The following is a 16,542-nucleotide window of genomic DNA, read 5'->3' as shown; positions in this document are numbered from 1 at the left end:
TTCCATGCTTTCAACATACGTAATGTTAACAAAGGGTTGGGCTACATTTCCATTTCTGGCTTCTTACTCTCAAACAACTATTTAACTAATACAGACAGTCCAAATCATGGTTTTAGGGAAAAAGCAGTGAAGAGGATCCAAAGTTACATCTTTTTGTTTTCCATTTAGATGGCTGAGCCACCCTGGAGATGGCATTCAAGTCACATTCATATTCCATTGGGATTTGTTTTTCCATTGCCTGCAATAATGGAGAAAAAATTAGAAGCCAATTTTGTGATTTTAAATAGCTTTCTTGGTCTAGTGAGTAACCTTCCAGCTTTGTATCATAAAACCATCTTCTTTTAAAAATGACCTCCACCTTCCTAGGAATCCGATGAGAATGTTCTCTTGCTTAATCCTCATGATACCCCAATCTTTAGAGGAAGCATCAGAGGCCCAGAGATTAATTAATTTACAAAATATCACAAAAAGTAAATAGAAAAATCAGGCTTCCCACTGGGATCTCCGCTGTTAGTCTGTGTGTAGCTCCAAATCTCCTCATCCTTCAGTTACCCTTAGCCTTGGATGTCCTGGAAGGCTCTGGATGACATTCTTATGACTAAACTGTGGATTAATTTTTTTTTTTTCTTAAGCTGCTTTGCTTATGTGTCATCACACAACTCATTATTGTAATCACTTCCAAAGCTAACTGCTTTTACATTATTGTCCCAGCTATTAATAAAACCTCCATTATGCATTAAAGTATTCAGCTCTTTTCACCTGAAGTGCTTTGTAAATGTTTTAACCAATTAAAAAAAAAAAAAAACCAGTGAATTAGGACAGGTAAACACAAGCAAAGTAAATGTTCCCCTTCTTACTGACAGAGTAGCTGCCAAGGTAAAACTCCCTAAAGTCAGAGGTAAAGTTTCAATAATAACTGTGAAGGGACTCAAACATTTCTACTTCCTGCTCTAAAGTTGTTCATTCAGGAAGAGTTGTCCTTAAGCCTCATATACCTTAATTATCTTAACTATTGGCCCTAGATCCACCCATCCTTGTTCTCTAAGACAATTTCTCTTGAAAATATAGATGCATTTTAATATTGCACTCAGTACTCATTACCACAAGGTGTTAAAGAAAATGCTATAGACAAATGGCAAAACTATTGTTTCAAAACAGAAACATACACCTACTGAATAAAATATGTATTCTTTGGAAAAAGGCGAACACACTTTGGTCACTTTTGCTTCAAGTGATGACTGTTTTTGAAGTTCACTTTCAGCATTCAATCCTCTGGGCTAAGTTTCATCTGTCCCTGCCCTCCTCTAAAAGCCCCCATTCCCATTCAGAGACTTTCATTGGAAATAACAGCCTAAAGAGTTTGGGAGTCTCCTTGGACCCCTTCCACACACTTCAATCCCTGTTTTCTCATTAGAACATTCATAGTTTCGTCCCTCAGTGGGAATGATCAATTATTTCAGTGTCAGTAGTGATGATATTACCCCTAAGATTTAACAATTTTCAAAGATGTTTTAACTTAATTAGAGGAGTTTGTTGTAAATTGAATTAAACCTGTTAAAAGTGTAATGTGTTTTATTAAAAAGTATAATAACCACAAGGGCCAAGGAGACACAATTTTAGGGGGTGAAGGCCAGTTGAAAAATATTTTCCTTCTTATCAAGTTTTCTAAAAGTTGAAAGAATGAGTAACAATTTTATCCAGAATATTTGAGTAAAGTATATGCCCAGATAATTTTGGAAAAATACACACATTTCCTTCACTATTTGAAACAATGAAGACAAAGCAATAGCAAATTTGAGCATTTGAATAACTTTGGTAAAAATAAAACTGCCATGTACAATCTACTAATTCAATAATCAGTAATTAAGTATAGTGATTAAGAATTAATTTTTGACTAATGTTCTTTCTTTTCAAATAAATGCTTTTTTATCTTGACATGTTTTTACCTCATTTTTTTTTTTTTTTTTTTTAACTTTGGTCTCACAGTGAACTTGTCCAATGAGTAGGTACCAGCCAAATCATTTAATGATCTCCTGCTGTATACTTATTAGACTTCCCTCAGCTGCCACTTAGAAAGTCCTAACGGTGCTTTTCAAACATTTTGTTGTTGTTAGGTGCAGTCTAGTCAGTTCCTACTCATAGCAACCCTATGTACAATAGAAGGAAATGCTGCCCGGTCCTTTGCCATTCTCACAGTTGTTGTTATGTTGAGTGGATTGTTGCCTCCACTGTGTCAATTCGTCTTATTGAGGGCCTTCCTCTTTTTTGCTGACCCTTTACTTTATGAAGCATGATGTCCTTCTCCAGGAACTGATTCCTCTTGATAACATGTCCAAAGTATGTGAGATGAGGTCTCTCCATCCTTGCTTCTGAGGTGCGTTCTGGTCATACTTCTTCCAAGAGAGACCTGTTGGTTCTTTTGGCAGTCCATGGTATATTCCCAACACCACAATTCAAAGGTGTTAATTCTTCTGTCTCCCTTATTCATTGTCCCCCTTTCACATACATATGAGGTTTTTGAAAACACTATAGCTTGAGTCAGGCCCACCTTAGTCTTTGTGGTGACATCTTTGCTTTTGAACACTTTTGAGATCCTTTGCAGCAGATTTGCCCAATGCAATGTGTCTTTTGATTGCTTGACTGCTCCTTCCATGAGTGTTGATTGTGGATCCAAGTAAAATGAAATCCTTGACAACATTAATCTTTTCTCCGTTTATCATGATGTTGCTTATTGGTCAAGTTGTGAGGATTTTTATTTTCTTTATGTTGAGGTGTAATTCATACTGAAGGCTGTGGTCTTTGATCTTCATCAGTAAGTGCTTCAAGTCCTCTTCACTTTCAGCAAGCAAGGTTGTGTCATCTGCATAACACAGGTTGTTCATGAGTGTTCCTCCAATCCTGATGCCCCGTTTTTCCTCATATAGTCCAGCTTCTCATATTATTTGCTCAGCATACAGATTGAATAGGTGTGGTGAAAGAATACAACCCTGACGCACACCTTTCCTGACTTTAAACCATGCAGCACCCCCTCCTTCTGTTCAAATGGCTGCCTCTTGATCTATGTACAGGTTCCTCATGAGCACAATTGAGTGTTCCAGAATTGCTATTCTTTGCAATGTTATCCATAATATGTTATGATCCATACAGTTGAATGCCTTTGAATAGTCAATAAAACACAGGCAAACATCTTTCTGGTATTCTCTGCTTTCAGTCAAGATCCACTTGACATCACCAATGATATCCTTGGTTTCACATCCTCTTCTGAGTCAGGCTTGAACCTCTGGCAATTCCCTGTCTATATACTACTGCAGCCACCCTTGAATGATCTTCAGCAAAATTTTACTTGCATGTGATATTCATGATATTGTCCAATAATTTCCACATTCAGCTGGATCACCTTTCTTGGGAATGGGCATAAATATGGATCTCTTCCAGTCAGTTGGCCACGTAGCTGTCTTCCAAATTTCTTGGCATAGATGATTAAGCACTTTCCGTGCTATATCCGTTTTTTGAAACCTCTCATTTGGTATTCCGCCAATTCCTGGAGCTTTGTTTTTCACCAATTCCTTCAGTGCAGTTTGGACCTCTTCCTTCAGCACCATCAGTTCTGAATCATATGTTACCTCCTGAAATGGTTGAACATTGACCAATTCTTTTTGTTATAGTGACTCTGTGTATTCCTTCCATCTTCTTTTGATGCTCCCTGCGTCGTTTAATGATTTCCCTGTAGAATCCTTCAATATTGCAAGTCAGGGCTTGAATTTTTTTCTTCAGTTCTTTCAACTTGAAAAATGCCGAGCGTGTTCTTCCCTTTTGGTTTTCTAACTCCAGGTCTTTGTGCATGTGATTATAATACTTTACTTTGTCTTCTCGAGCCTCCCTTTGAGATCTTCTGTTCAGCTCTTTGACTTCATTATTTCTTCCTTTCACTTTAGCTACTAGACTTCAGGAGCAAGTTTCAAAATCTCCTCTGACATCCATTTTGTTCTTTTCTTTCTTTCCTGTCTTTTCAATGACCTCTTGCTTTCTTCATGGATGATGTCCTTGATGTCATTCCACACTTATCTGGTCTTCAGTCATTAGTGTTCAATGCATCAAATCTATTCTTGAGATGATCTCTAAATTCAGGTAGAATACAGTCAAGGTTGTACTTTGGCTCTTGTGGACTTGTTCCAATTTTCTTTAGCTTCAACTTGAACTTCAACTTGAGCAAATGATGGTTTGTTTCACAGTCAGCCCCTGCCCTTGTTCAGAATGATGATACTGAGTTTTTCCATCATCTCTTTCCACAGATGTAGTCTATTTGATTCCTGTGTATTCCATCCAGCAAGGTTCACATGTATAGTCGCTGTTTGTGTTGGTGAAAAAAGGTATTTGCAATGAAGAAGTTGTTGGTCTTGCAAAATTCTATCACGTGATTTCCAACATCGTTTCTATCACCAAGGCTATATTTTCCAACTACCGATCCTTCTTTGTTTCCAACTTTGGCATTCGAATCACCAGTAATTATCAATGCATCCTGATTGCATGTTTGATCAATTTCAGACTGCAGAAGATGGTAAAAATCTTCAAATTCTTCATCTTGGCCTCAGTGTTTGGTGCATAAATTTGTATAATAGTCATATTAACTGGTCTTCCTTGTAGGCATATGGATGTTATTCTATCACTAACAGCATTGAACTTTAGGATAGATCTTGAAATATTCTTTTTGATGATGAGAGCAACAGCTATTCCTCTTCAAGTTGTCATTCCCCGCATAGTAGACCACATGTTTGTCCAATTCAAAATAGCCAATACCAGTCCAGCTCTCTAATACCTAGAATATTGATGTTTACGTGTTCCATTTCATTTTCAATGATGTTCAATTTTTTTAGATTCATACTTTGTACATTCCGCATTCTGATTATTAATGGATGTTTACAGCTGCTTCTTCTTATTTTGAGTGATGCCACATCAGCAAACAAAGGTCCTGAAAGCTTGACTCCATCCACATCCATCCCCACGTGTCTGTTATTTCGTTGTACTGTGGGGGCTTGTGTATTGCTGCGATGCTGGAAACTATGCCACTGGTATTCAAATACGAGCAGGGTCACCCATGGCAGAAAGGTTTCAGCTGAGCTTTCAGACTAAGAAAGACTAGGAGGAAGGATGCAGCTGTCTACTGCTGAAAAATATTAGTCAGTGAAAACCTTATGAATAGCAGAACATTGATATAGTGCCAAAAGATGAGCCCCTCAGGTTGAAATGTATTCAAAACACAACTGGGGACGAAATGCCTCTTCAAAGTATAATCCATAATAGCTGTATGAATACTGAAATGGCTAAGTTAAAGGAACAAGCCAACAGGCTGAAGTGAATTGTAGTTTTTACTCAAATAACTCAGAAAATCACTCATTCTGAAAATTCATTCACTTATAAATATTTGTTTTTAAGTACCTACTATGCAGATTTTTTTTACTATGCAGAAGTCCCTGGGCGGTGCAAATGGTTAATGCATTAGGCTGCTAATTGAAAGGTTAGAAGTTCAAGTGCACTCAGTGGCACCTCGAAAGAAAGTCCTGGCAATGTACTTTTGAAAAGAAAACAACCATTGAAAACCCCATGGAGCACTGTTCTACTCTGATACACATGGATCACCACGAGTCAGAATCAACTTTATAGCAACTGGTACTATTATATACAGGCACCATGCTAGCATCTGGTGATATAGCAGTGAAGGAGACAGACACTTACTGCTTTCATGAAGCAAATAGCCTCACTACCTTGTTAATATCTGGTTGCACTTGAACTGAATCCCCGTACAACTCCAGTGTGTGAGATGTAAACATCCTGCCACCTCACCAGCCCCCAGATGCACTGTGGATTGTGGAAAAAGCACAGGTTTTGTCATCAGACTAAAAATCAGATGCAAATCTAGATTCTGATCCTGGCTCTGTCTTAATAGCTGTATGAAGTCAGTAATTTGAACTTCCTGAGTCTTCATCTCCTTATCTATCAAATGTGTACATGTATATGTGTATATGTCTTCCAAAGCTGCTGTGTAAATTAGATATAATGTACAAAGAGCCCTAGCACATAATATGCTAAATAAATGGTAATGGTTAGTATTACATTGAAGAGCCCTGGTGGCACACTGGTTAAAGCACTCGACTGCTAACCAAAAGTTCTGTGGTTCGAACCCACCAGCCTCTCCAAGGGAGAAAGATGTGGCAGTCTGATTCCGTAAAGATTTACGGCCTTGGAAACCCTATACAAGTTTTATTCCATCCTGTAGTGTTGCTGTGAGTCAGAATTGACTTGACAGCAGTGGGTTTGGTTTTTGGGATTATTACATCAGTCATTATCATCTATCCCCAAAATTCTCACTTACCTTAAAAACTCCCATCCATACACCGTACGCTATTATCAGGGAAGTTAATGGAGGCAGTGTATTTTTGTCCTGGCTCAGAGGGTTTACAGCCATCAGCCAGGGGATGGGAAAAGTTGCTTGGACCAGTCCCTATTTTTTTATTGCTGAGTGTCAGTGTAGAAGATTCCCTCCAAAGAGAACATTATATTAAACCTAGTCACCCACATTTGTATAATTTTATCAACCTCATGTCATTAACGTATAAACAGAGAAAAGATTAAAGTTGTTAAGGATTTCATTTTACTTGGATCCATAATCAACAGCCATGGAAGCAGCAGTCACGAAATCAAAAGACCCATTGCACTGAGCAAATCTGCTGCAAGGGACCCTTTTGAAGCGTTCAAAAGCAAAGATGTCACCTTGAAGACTAAGGTGCGCCTGATCCAAGTCATGGTGTTTTCAGTCTCTTCATAGGCATGCAAAAGCTGGACAATGAATAAGAAAGACCAAAGAAGAATTGATGCCTTTGAATTGTGTTGTTGGTGAAGAATATTGAATATACCACGGGCTGCCAACAAAATCAACAAATCTGTCTTGGAAGAAGTACAACCGGAATGCTCCTTAGAAACAAGGATGGTGAGACTGTGTCTTACATACTTTGGACATGTTGTTAGGAAGGATCGGTCCCTGGAGAAGAACATCATGTTTGGTAAAGCACAGGGTCAGCAGAAAAGAGGAAGACCCTCAATGAGATGGATTGACACAGTGGCTGCAGTAATGAGTTCGAGCATAACAATTGTGAGCTTGGTGCAGGACTGGGCAGTGTTTCGTTCTGTGGGACATAGGGTTGCTACGAGCCAGAACCAACTCGACGGCATCCAACATCAGCAACGACATGTCATTTCCACACACTTTGTCTCTTGACGGTGGGTCTCAACCGTTCTGATGACTTTTCATTACCATCTTTATGTTGGTGAGTTTAGGTCTATATTTTCAGTTCAGATATCTCTTAACTCTGCTTCCATAAGCAGAACTGACTGCAGGGAAATTTCTCTTAAATACGTCACAAGTATTTCCCATGAGCAGGGCAATACGAGCTTCTCTTTTTCCTCATTTTTCCTTCCACATGCTTTCTTTCTTATATGTTTCAGTCACCTTTGAATGAGGTACCTGAACCAGAACTTTGAGATCATTTTTGAATTTTTCTTTTCTTTCAGCCCGCACATTCAAACTGTCTCCGAATCATGTTAATTTTTGTCAAATATTTCTCAATCCATCCATTTATCTCTGCCACACAACCACTCTAATTCCGTTTTGCTCAAAAAGGCTGCTGTTGGCATTTCGGGGTAAGGGAGTTCTTCGTTGTCTGGGATTCTCTTGCACGCCGCAGGGAGCTGAGTGCCGTGCCACTCTTCACGTTATGTGACAACAAAGAACCCCTGGGCCTATGTTTCTGTAAGCCCCACAGTCCTGCTTTTGGTTGAGAAGTCATGGTAGGTCATCATCTAGGCCATCGTCCTTTCTACTCTCTGGTCTGGATCCTCTCTAACCTTTTCATCCTGCAACCAGAGCAACATTCCCAAAATACAAATATGATTCTTCTCCCACCACCTTCATAAAATATTTCGAGGGCTATTGGTGGTGTCAGGATAGAGTCCAAAGTCTCTAATCTGGCATGCACTCACTGGTCAGGCCCCTTCATGAGCAGCCCTGTGATACCCCTCCAGCTTCAGCCTTTCAGACTATCTCCCCCTACTTGGACTTTCCCCACATACCAACTGATCTTCAGTTTTAGAAATAGGAATTTATCCTTCTGAGAATCGTATAAGTGACTGCAATGACTTCCCAGCTTTCCTGCCCACCTCCTAACTTTTATTTCTCTAATTTCTCTTTAGCTCATAGATCTTAGAAGAGCAGTATTTTCTGGTGCATTTTGAGATAGAAGTTTAGCCTATGTTATCTCATAGCACTTTGTACTTCATCAAAGTACTTATCACACTGGATTTTATCCGTGTGTTTTATTTGCCTTATTGCTTTTCTGTCTTTACCAATCGAATAAAACTTCTGTAGGTCAGTGACACCGTCTTATTCACCTTGGTTACCCACCACCCATTTGTATTAGTATTCTATTGCTGCTGTAACAAATTACCACAAACTTAGTTGCTTAAAGAACACAAATATATTATTTAATGGTTTTGGAGTTCAGAAGTCTGAAATGGGTCTCACTTGGGTAAAATCAAGGTGTCATCAGGACTCTATTCTTTCTGGACTATATTCTTTCTAGAGGAGAATCCATTTCTTTGCCTTTTCTAGCTTCTAGAGACCACCCACATTCCTTGACTAATATCCCCTTCCCTTCATCTTCAAAGCCAGCAAAGTGGGGCTGAGTCTTTTTCTTGCTGCCATCTTTCTGTGTCTTCCTCTGGTTCTCTCTCCGTCTCTTCTCTCCTGGCTTCCTCTTTTACTTTCTAAGAGGCCTTGTTATTACATTGGGACCACTGAAATAATCCAGAATAATCTTCCTGTTTTAAGGTCAGCTATTTAGCAACTCAATCCTATCTGCTACCTTAATTCTCCTTTGCCATATAACTTAAAATAGTCACAGATCTGGGGAATTAGGATGTGGACATCTTTGAAGGGGCATTATTCTGCCTACCACATCATCACGTGATCTGACACATTATGTTTAATGATGATCGGTTGAATCAATGCGTTATATTCAATTCAACCAGCTTCTACAAAGGAAGACACACTTCCTGCTTTTGGTTTTCAAGTACAGAGGCTTGCTTTCAAATAGTCTAGAGTTTGTTGGTCCTGCGGTTAGTTGCTAAAGTGATTCAGCAGGTGACTGAGAAGAATACTGACAGTAGTTTAAAAACTCTTTGTAACCTGCTGTGTTAACTAGTCACGTAACTTGTTTGGGCTTTAATTGAACTCATGTAAAAGTCTGAGGGAAAACGTTGAGTCTTTTCCAATATTAACATGGTATAACCTATGCATATATCTTTCATACTTTTATTCTAATGGTTTCCTGAAAAGCTGAGTATTAAGTCTTAGACAGACTCAGAGCTCAGAGTCACAGAGGATATCTATGTTCAAAACCTTGTTGATGAATGGAGTGTGGTGAAAATAAGTCAGGAATACCTGGAAAAATAACCACTTACAGATGATTGCAATGCAAACCAATTCTATTTATCCAGCCAAAAGAACTACATCTAGAATGTGGTTAGTCGTGCCAGAAGATGGACTATGGAAATTGTAGTGCCATCCATTGTTAGGAATTTTCTAGAAAGGATTATTGTGCACAGCTGATGAATGATGGGCCTTGGTTGTACACAAATTCCTATGGACTCATTTTCACTCTCAAAAGAGTTTGAGAATGCATTCCATACTTCTTTCAAAGCAATTCTGGTGGACTTCTTTTTTATTTCTATTCCACTGATGGATTACAGAAATCTTGTTTGATTTCAGGTCTCTATAAAGATGGGGCATTGAAGAGGGATATATGTGTGTCATATGAAATGTGGCTGACGTTCAGAGAAATAGGTTTCATTTAATAGCTAAATACTGGATGACCTCACCGTTTTTCTTAGCCCCTGGCGCTCGCCAGCCCGTGAGCGATGGAGGAGCGCCCTCCTGAACCGAGGAGTGGCTGCTGATCTCAATGAGATTTTGCAGTGATCTGTGTGCACTATGGCTTCCTTCATAACCAACAAATCAATTCCCACTATACATATTACACACCCCGGTGGCAGAGGCCATTTATTATCCTTTTGATGGTCATACTCTTTGTACATAACCAAGACAAATTACAGAGGAAAGAAAGAAGAGTTGACATGGGGTGGAGATATCCCACAATGGCACAGCACTTTATAATGTGCCTTGCGTGTATACAAGAATAAAAAGATACTGTCTTTCAAGACACAATCTTGAAACACAAGAGTAGAATTCTTTTGAATGAAATGTATTTCAAAAACAATAGGTGGAGAGATACTGTTTTTGGATCTAATTCTAGATAGGCACACATTTAAAGTTCAAGCACAAATTCAATATGGTTAAGAGGGCTGTCATTTTTTCTTATTATTTGAGAAGTGCTTATAACATTATGCTTGACTACCTGTATTCTATTAATGAGCTTTTTGGTACTTCCTTTTATTTGGCATTATCAACTCATTTTTTTTGTTAATTTCTAACATTGCAGTATGTACATTTTTAAACTCTAAATGACCAATTCCAGTTTTTTCCCCTAATTCTTTGAATCCAGATACAATAGTTACCATTGTTCAACAAACGAAAGCAAATACTGAATTGCGTTAACTAAGTACGAGATAATTGAATATATTGAAATAGATATAAATAGTGCATGATAAAATTGCAGTGCTATTTGTCCCAAATCAAAAGTTGAGTAAGGAAATATATGTTTCTGAATGTGGGTGGGAAACATTTTATTAGTGAAAGTAATGGTGCAAATATGTCTTTACAGTGGATTCTGGGTATAATTGCTTAAACTGCTTAGTCGCTTATGTCAGTGGACATGAAAAGAACGGTTGGAAATTACCAAAGGTCAAAGAAGCTACTGTCTTTTCTGTTTTGCATCATTTTAGTCTTCCCAGTTTTTTGCAAACAACACGATGCCCAATCTGCCTTTGAATTCCTTCCCTTTGAAGAGGCCAAGCAGGACCAGAATAATTAACTGAAGAGGAGATCAAGCACAGGGTATTTGGCTTTAGCAGTGTAGAAAGTTCTGGATCTTGTTTCGCATAATGGTAAATGTATGAAGGTATTGTGGAATCCTTACTACCTGTAGCGTTCTATAAGAGATTGCGTCTCTTTACTGTATTACTGATTGTAAACCAAAGTTTTTGGGGACTGGTTTCCTGTTTAACTAGTCCTTATTTGTGTAATTGAAAAGTCTGCTCAATTCAAAGGCTGCACGTGGCTTTCAGCAAGTTGATGCTCTACACCTTCATGGCATATATCCAAGAACAACAAAAAGGAACTGCCAGTGTCATGCTCAGTGCCTCTTTAGCGCGGTGCCTGGACTTGGGAATAGAGGGTCATCTTTTACTTGCTGCTTTTGCTCCCGCTGTTTGGGGTGTTTTTTTTTCCTGCCCCATCATCCTCCCAAAGACTCTGGTTTCTCTTATTTCTCTGCTTCTCTTCTTAGTACAATTGTCATCATATCGGATAATACTCGGAGGGAGAAAGAGATGAACCTTTATTTGTCAAATCATTTGAATGTGTCTGTGAACTCTGTGTGTGTTCTGTTCTCAGCACTAACCTGACTTGCCGCGGTTAGTTACTAAAGTCCCTGAACTCTGGTACTAGTTTCTGTTTTGGTGAAATGTTTATTATCAGGACTATTTTTGGGTGAGGAATTTACTGACTTAGTCCAGAATCTTCCTAGAATTAGGCAAGCTCATCTGGGAATTGGCAGCCTAGCTTTTATAAACTGGTATAACACAACACACACTTTATACCAATGGTGTTCATAGTTTAAATTAAATGACAAATAAATGCACATTTATGTTTACTTCTCCTTAAAAATAAAAGGGATCAGAACTACAGTTAGACAGGTCTTCTACATTTCCTGGGCTTGATGGAGGGATACCTGGTTTCCAAGTTGCGCTAGCAAATACTGGAAGAGGAGAAAGAGGGAGAAGCAGCAGACTGAGTGTTTATTGTTCTATGAGAGTATCACAAGAGTCTCTAGGTGGTGCAAATGGTTAATGCTCTCTGCAGCTAACCCAAAGATTGGAGGTTCGAGTCCACCCAGAGACACCTTAGAAGAAAGGCCTGGTGAACTACTTCTGAAAAATCAGCCATTGACATTCCTGTGGATCACAGTTCTACTCTAGTGTACATAAGGCCATCATGAGTGAGAGGTGACTCAATGGTAACTGGATGGTAGGGAGGTAAAGAGCATCACAGCCATAGCACTGTTCAATGTGTTTCGCATCCATTCATTTAGTCATTATACAGACCCTAAGATGTGGGAAGTATTATTTCCCTTTGCCATATCAGGAAACTAAGGCATAGAGAGGCATTATACCCAGGCAGTCATATTCCAAAGCCTGTACTTCTAGTCACTAAACTATAGTAACTCCGCTGCACATTACCGCTGCATATCCTTGCGCCTGGGTGGAGAACCATTTCTGCCTTTACAGCTATTTTCAGATGGCCCCTTCATCTTTTCTCCCATTAAAACTGTAACCGTCAGAACTTTGAAAACATCTCTTGCCCTTAATGCTAAAGATGGAGAGGAAACCACAGCTTAACTAGAATGCCTTCTATGTAATTCTTTTATGGCTAGTTTCAACAGAAAATATCAGTAATGTGTTAAAAGAATAAAAGAATCTGGGTTTTGAATTCTTAGTCATATGTTTTTCATAGTACATTCATAACTAATTTCAATTTAAAAATTAAATCGTTAACTTTTAATGTTATATGCAAATAGTTACATCTAATTTTAATGAGGAGCCCCTGGATTGTGCAAGCAGTTAATGTATTCACTGCTAATTGGAAGGCTGGAGGTTTGAGTCCACCAAGAGAGCCTCAGAAGAAGGGTCTGGTGATCCAGTTCCAAAAAGCCAGCCATCGAAAACCCTATGGAGCAGTTTAGCTCTGACACACAAGTGGGTTACATGAGTTGGAATCAACTTGACACCAATCGGTTTGTTTGTTTGTTACTCAGTTAATATTAATGAAGAAGGAACATTGAGGGTTGGTGAGGTAAGTAGGAATACATTATAGATTTTAAGGTTTTTTTAAAAAAATAAGTTCACTGTTTATAATAATTCACGTCCATGTTTCTTCATTTCTCCCCTTTAGTAATCTATTATAGCAAAAGAGAATATAATTTGGGTCCTAACTATTTAATAATTCACTCAATTTTATTTTTGCAATGTCTTCATTGTCATTCTCTAAACATTTCACTTTTGGTTGGTGCAGTAAGCCTAGACTTTATTATTTCTGTGTTTTTAGCTGCTCTTCTGTTGCTGATAAAAGAGGATCTGGAAAATTCTCCAAGCATCTCCATTTTGTGCTAGTGTCAGTGTTTTCAGAACTTAATTAGCTCAACAGCAAAGCCAGGGCTTCTGGTACATTATCCTGCTGATGGCTTCTCTCTGGTTCCTGAGGCTCTACTTGCATTACCTTGGCCAGTGGCTTTTTCTCCAGGCCATCTCAACTCCTGTTACCAAGTGAGTGCTTTCCCCTGAAAGCCCAAGAAATGTATTTTCATCTCGATAAGCCGAATGAAAGTAAAAATCCTTCCCCTGTCCATTTACAATAAGATGCAGGTACTACAGGAAAAGACAAAAATGTCTTTACATAAGAGCAGGAACTTCTCAGTATGGTTATATTCTCATTTTATGGGCCTATATATACAGATACAAAGCTGGTACATCAATATTTATTTAAATTTAGCAGATTCAAGTATGTTCTAATATTTGAGCAGGAACCAAAAAGGAATTTAGCAACAATCTTTTATTCTATTTTGATTTTCTCAAAGTGACTTAGGCCGGAGGTGCTTTAGAAGTAATACAAGTCTGATTTATCACCTATACTCAGAGGAGCAGAGATTGCTTCTCCTGCCAATTGGTTAAATTCAAACAATTACCCAGCTCAAGCCCAGACAGCTTTCTGGGCCATTATCCTTGGAAACTATGACACTTTATAGGTTATCTCTCCATAAACATGATTCCATAGACACTATAGATAGACAGACAGATAGATACCAATACAAGTCAAATTCATTTTCTCCAACGTAGATGGTTCAGATAAAAATAAAGATGTGCGTGTATTTTCAATTAAGAAGATTGCAGACAACTTGAAGGCTTTACGAAAAGGAATATTGTATGTATATTATATATCCATGCACATGTAGTTTTTGATAGGCTCCTGAAATTAAATCCCAAAAGTCTGACTATGTTATAAAACAGGCAGATTTATATACACTTAATAGCTGCATTTTCAGGGAGGATTTCACTCTGCTCTTTCCCTCCTTTGCTCTCATCCTCCCTCCCTTCTTTCTTTTTCTCTTTCTCTCTTTTATCTTCCTAAAGTATATGTTTGGCTAGTTTCTTTTTGCTACTTCTTCTCTAACTTCTTCAGTGAAAAGGAAGCCCTATCGTTATTAGATGTTCATAAGATAAGACCACAAAAAATATGCCGACAGCAAAGTTTAGCCAACTTCTTAAGGGATATCTTAAGGAACTAAGAGGATAAAGGGTTTTTGTGGGGAGTTGTCTAGGTCGGCACGTTTGAAGCATACATCAGCTCAGGGTTCCATCTTAGTTGTGAGACATGACAATAACAACAGCAAAGATGAACACTTTTTGATCTTACTCTATGTCAGGAGTTGTATGAGTATTAGCTTCCAAGTGTTGCTGTAACAAAAATATCACAAACTGGGTGGCTGAAAACAGCAGAAATTTATTGCCTCATAGTTCTGGAGGCTGGGAGTCAGAAATCAAGGTGTCAGCAGGCTTGGTTCCTTTTGGAGACTCTGTTGGTTTCTTCTTTTCTATGCTTCTCACTAGCTTTGGGTGGTTGCTGGCAATCCTTGGCATTCCTTGGCTTGCAGCTTCATCACTCCAATCTCTGCTCCTGTCCTCGCATTGCTGTCTTTCCTGTGTCTCTCTCTCTGTCTGTTCTCCCCAGATGGGATTAGGTCCCACCCTACTCCTCTGTGACCACATGTTAACTGATACCATCTTCAAAGACCCTATTTCTAAACAAGGTCATATTTACAGGTATAGGGGTTAAGACTTCAGTACATCTTTTTGAGAGATACAACTTAATCCATTACTGACACTGTGCTAAGAAATATATGCCACCTACAACTCAAAGGTAGTCCTGGGGGAGGCAGGGTCATGCAAATGGTTAAGTGCTTGACTGCTAACCAAGGTGGGCTGTTTGAACCCACCCAGACGTGCCTGAGTGATTTGCTTCTGAAAAACCACAGCCTTGAAAACCCTATCTATGGGGCACAGTTGTACTCTGACACAAGTGGGGTCATCATAAGTTGGAATCTATTCAAGGGTAACTGGTTTGGTTCTGGTTATGCAGTGACCTGTTGAGGTAGCACTAAGGGGTTGGGAGACGATAAGGAAAACTAACAATTTTTTCAGTACCTAGGTTCCCTGGGTGGTGCAAACAGTTTGTGCTCCATTACTGACCTAAAGGTTAATGGTTAGAACTCACCTGGTGGTGCCAAAGAAGAAAGGTCTGGCAATCTGCTTCTGTGAAGATTACAGCCAAGAAAAACTTTATAACACATGGGGTTGCCATGAGTTGGAATTGACTTGATGGCAATGGATTTGTTTTTTTTAACTATGTGCCAAGTTTTTCTATATTAAATATAATAATAATAAAAAAGCACATAATTCTTTAAACTCTTTTGTACACCTGGCATTTTGTATAATCCCTCTTGTTAACACGGATATGGTTGCTTTGTTTTCCTGCAGTCTGCACTTTTACCCTTCCATGGTTGAGCTTTGCTACCCAGCTTCTTCAGATCAGAGAAGAGTTGCCTGTGCTTGTGGTGGGGCCTCTAACGCTGAATGTGGTGATGCTTCTTTTGGTTCTGATCAGATGGGCCTGTCAGCTGCTGTTTGCCTCCTGCCATGATGTCTTGTCAAAGTTAATCATTGCCATGGGACTCTGGACAGTTCTAGACCTGTTGGCAGTGTTTATAGTACATATGATCCTGGGGGTAAGTCAAATAAAATAATCTGGGTATGAGTCCTTGACACAGAAATTAGCTTTAGTCCACAAATCAGCTGACACGGGAAGTTTCAATAATCATGGACAGTTTGGTATTCATTTTAAAGTAAAGTTATTGAATTTTCCTCCTAATGAAAGTCAGGAATGTTTAATACAGTCCATGTAGGTGCAATTTTAATGATCTTAAATAAACATCTGCAAAAATAAACAGGAAATAATGTTGAAGATTAAATACAAACTAACTGGTACATTTTAAAAATTATTACAAAGAAGATTTATTTGGTAATATTTTTGAAAAAGTAAGGATTACGCAGCTGAATTTCTCAAGAAAGTAATTTTACTGTAATTCCTTTAATTTGTTAGGTTATTTCTCTCCTTTATGATAAAAGATTTACTCCTCTGTAATAAATATACTCTAGGAGAAGAAAAAGAGTCCTTTAAACACTCACAAATGATAGAGTTTT

General features: G+C 38.6%; 1 protein-coding gene across 1 annotated transcript in view; it reads left to right on the top strand.

Annotated features, from left to right (window-relative positions):
- The window catches only part of LOC104846629 (uncharacterized), a gene marked incomplete at its 5' end in the record, with an annotated part of 349,131 nt that extends 333,149 nt beyond the window's left edge, over positions 1 to 15,982 (top strand). The window contains 3 exon segments of the mRNA XM_023557607.2: positions 13,334 to 13,416; positions 13,419 to 13,551; positions 15,820 to 15,982. Of these exon segments, the coding sequence (XP_023413375.2) occupies positions 13,334 to 13,416; positions 13,419 to 13,551; positions 15,820 to 15,982 (379 nt within the window).
- Positions 15,983 to 16,542: the final 560 nt, after the last annotated feature.

The sequence above is a fragment of the Loxodonta africana genome, chromosome 1 (genome assembly GCF_030014295.1).
Source record: "Loxodonta africana isolate mLoxAfr1 chromosome 1, mLoxAfr1.hap2, whole genome shotgun sequence".
Classification (NCBI taxonomy): domain Eukaryota; kingdom Metazoa; phylum Chordata; class Mammalia; order Proboscidea; family Elephantidae; genus Loxodonta; species Loxodonta africana.
Note: the sequence above shows the minus strand (reverse complement) of the source record. Positions and strands in the feature narration are given on the sequence as shown.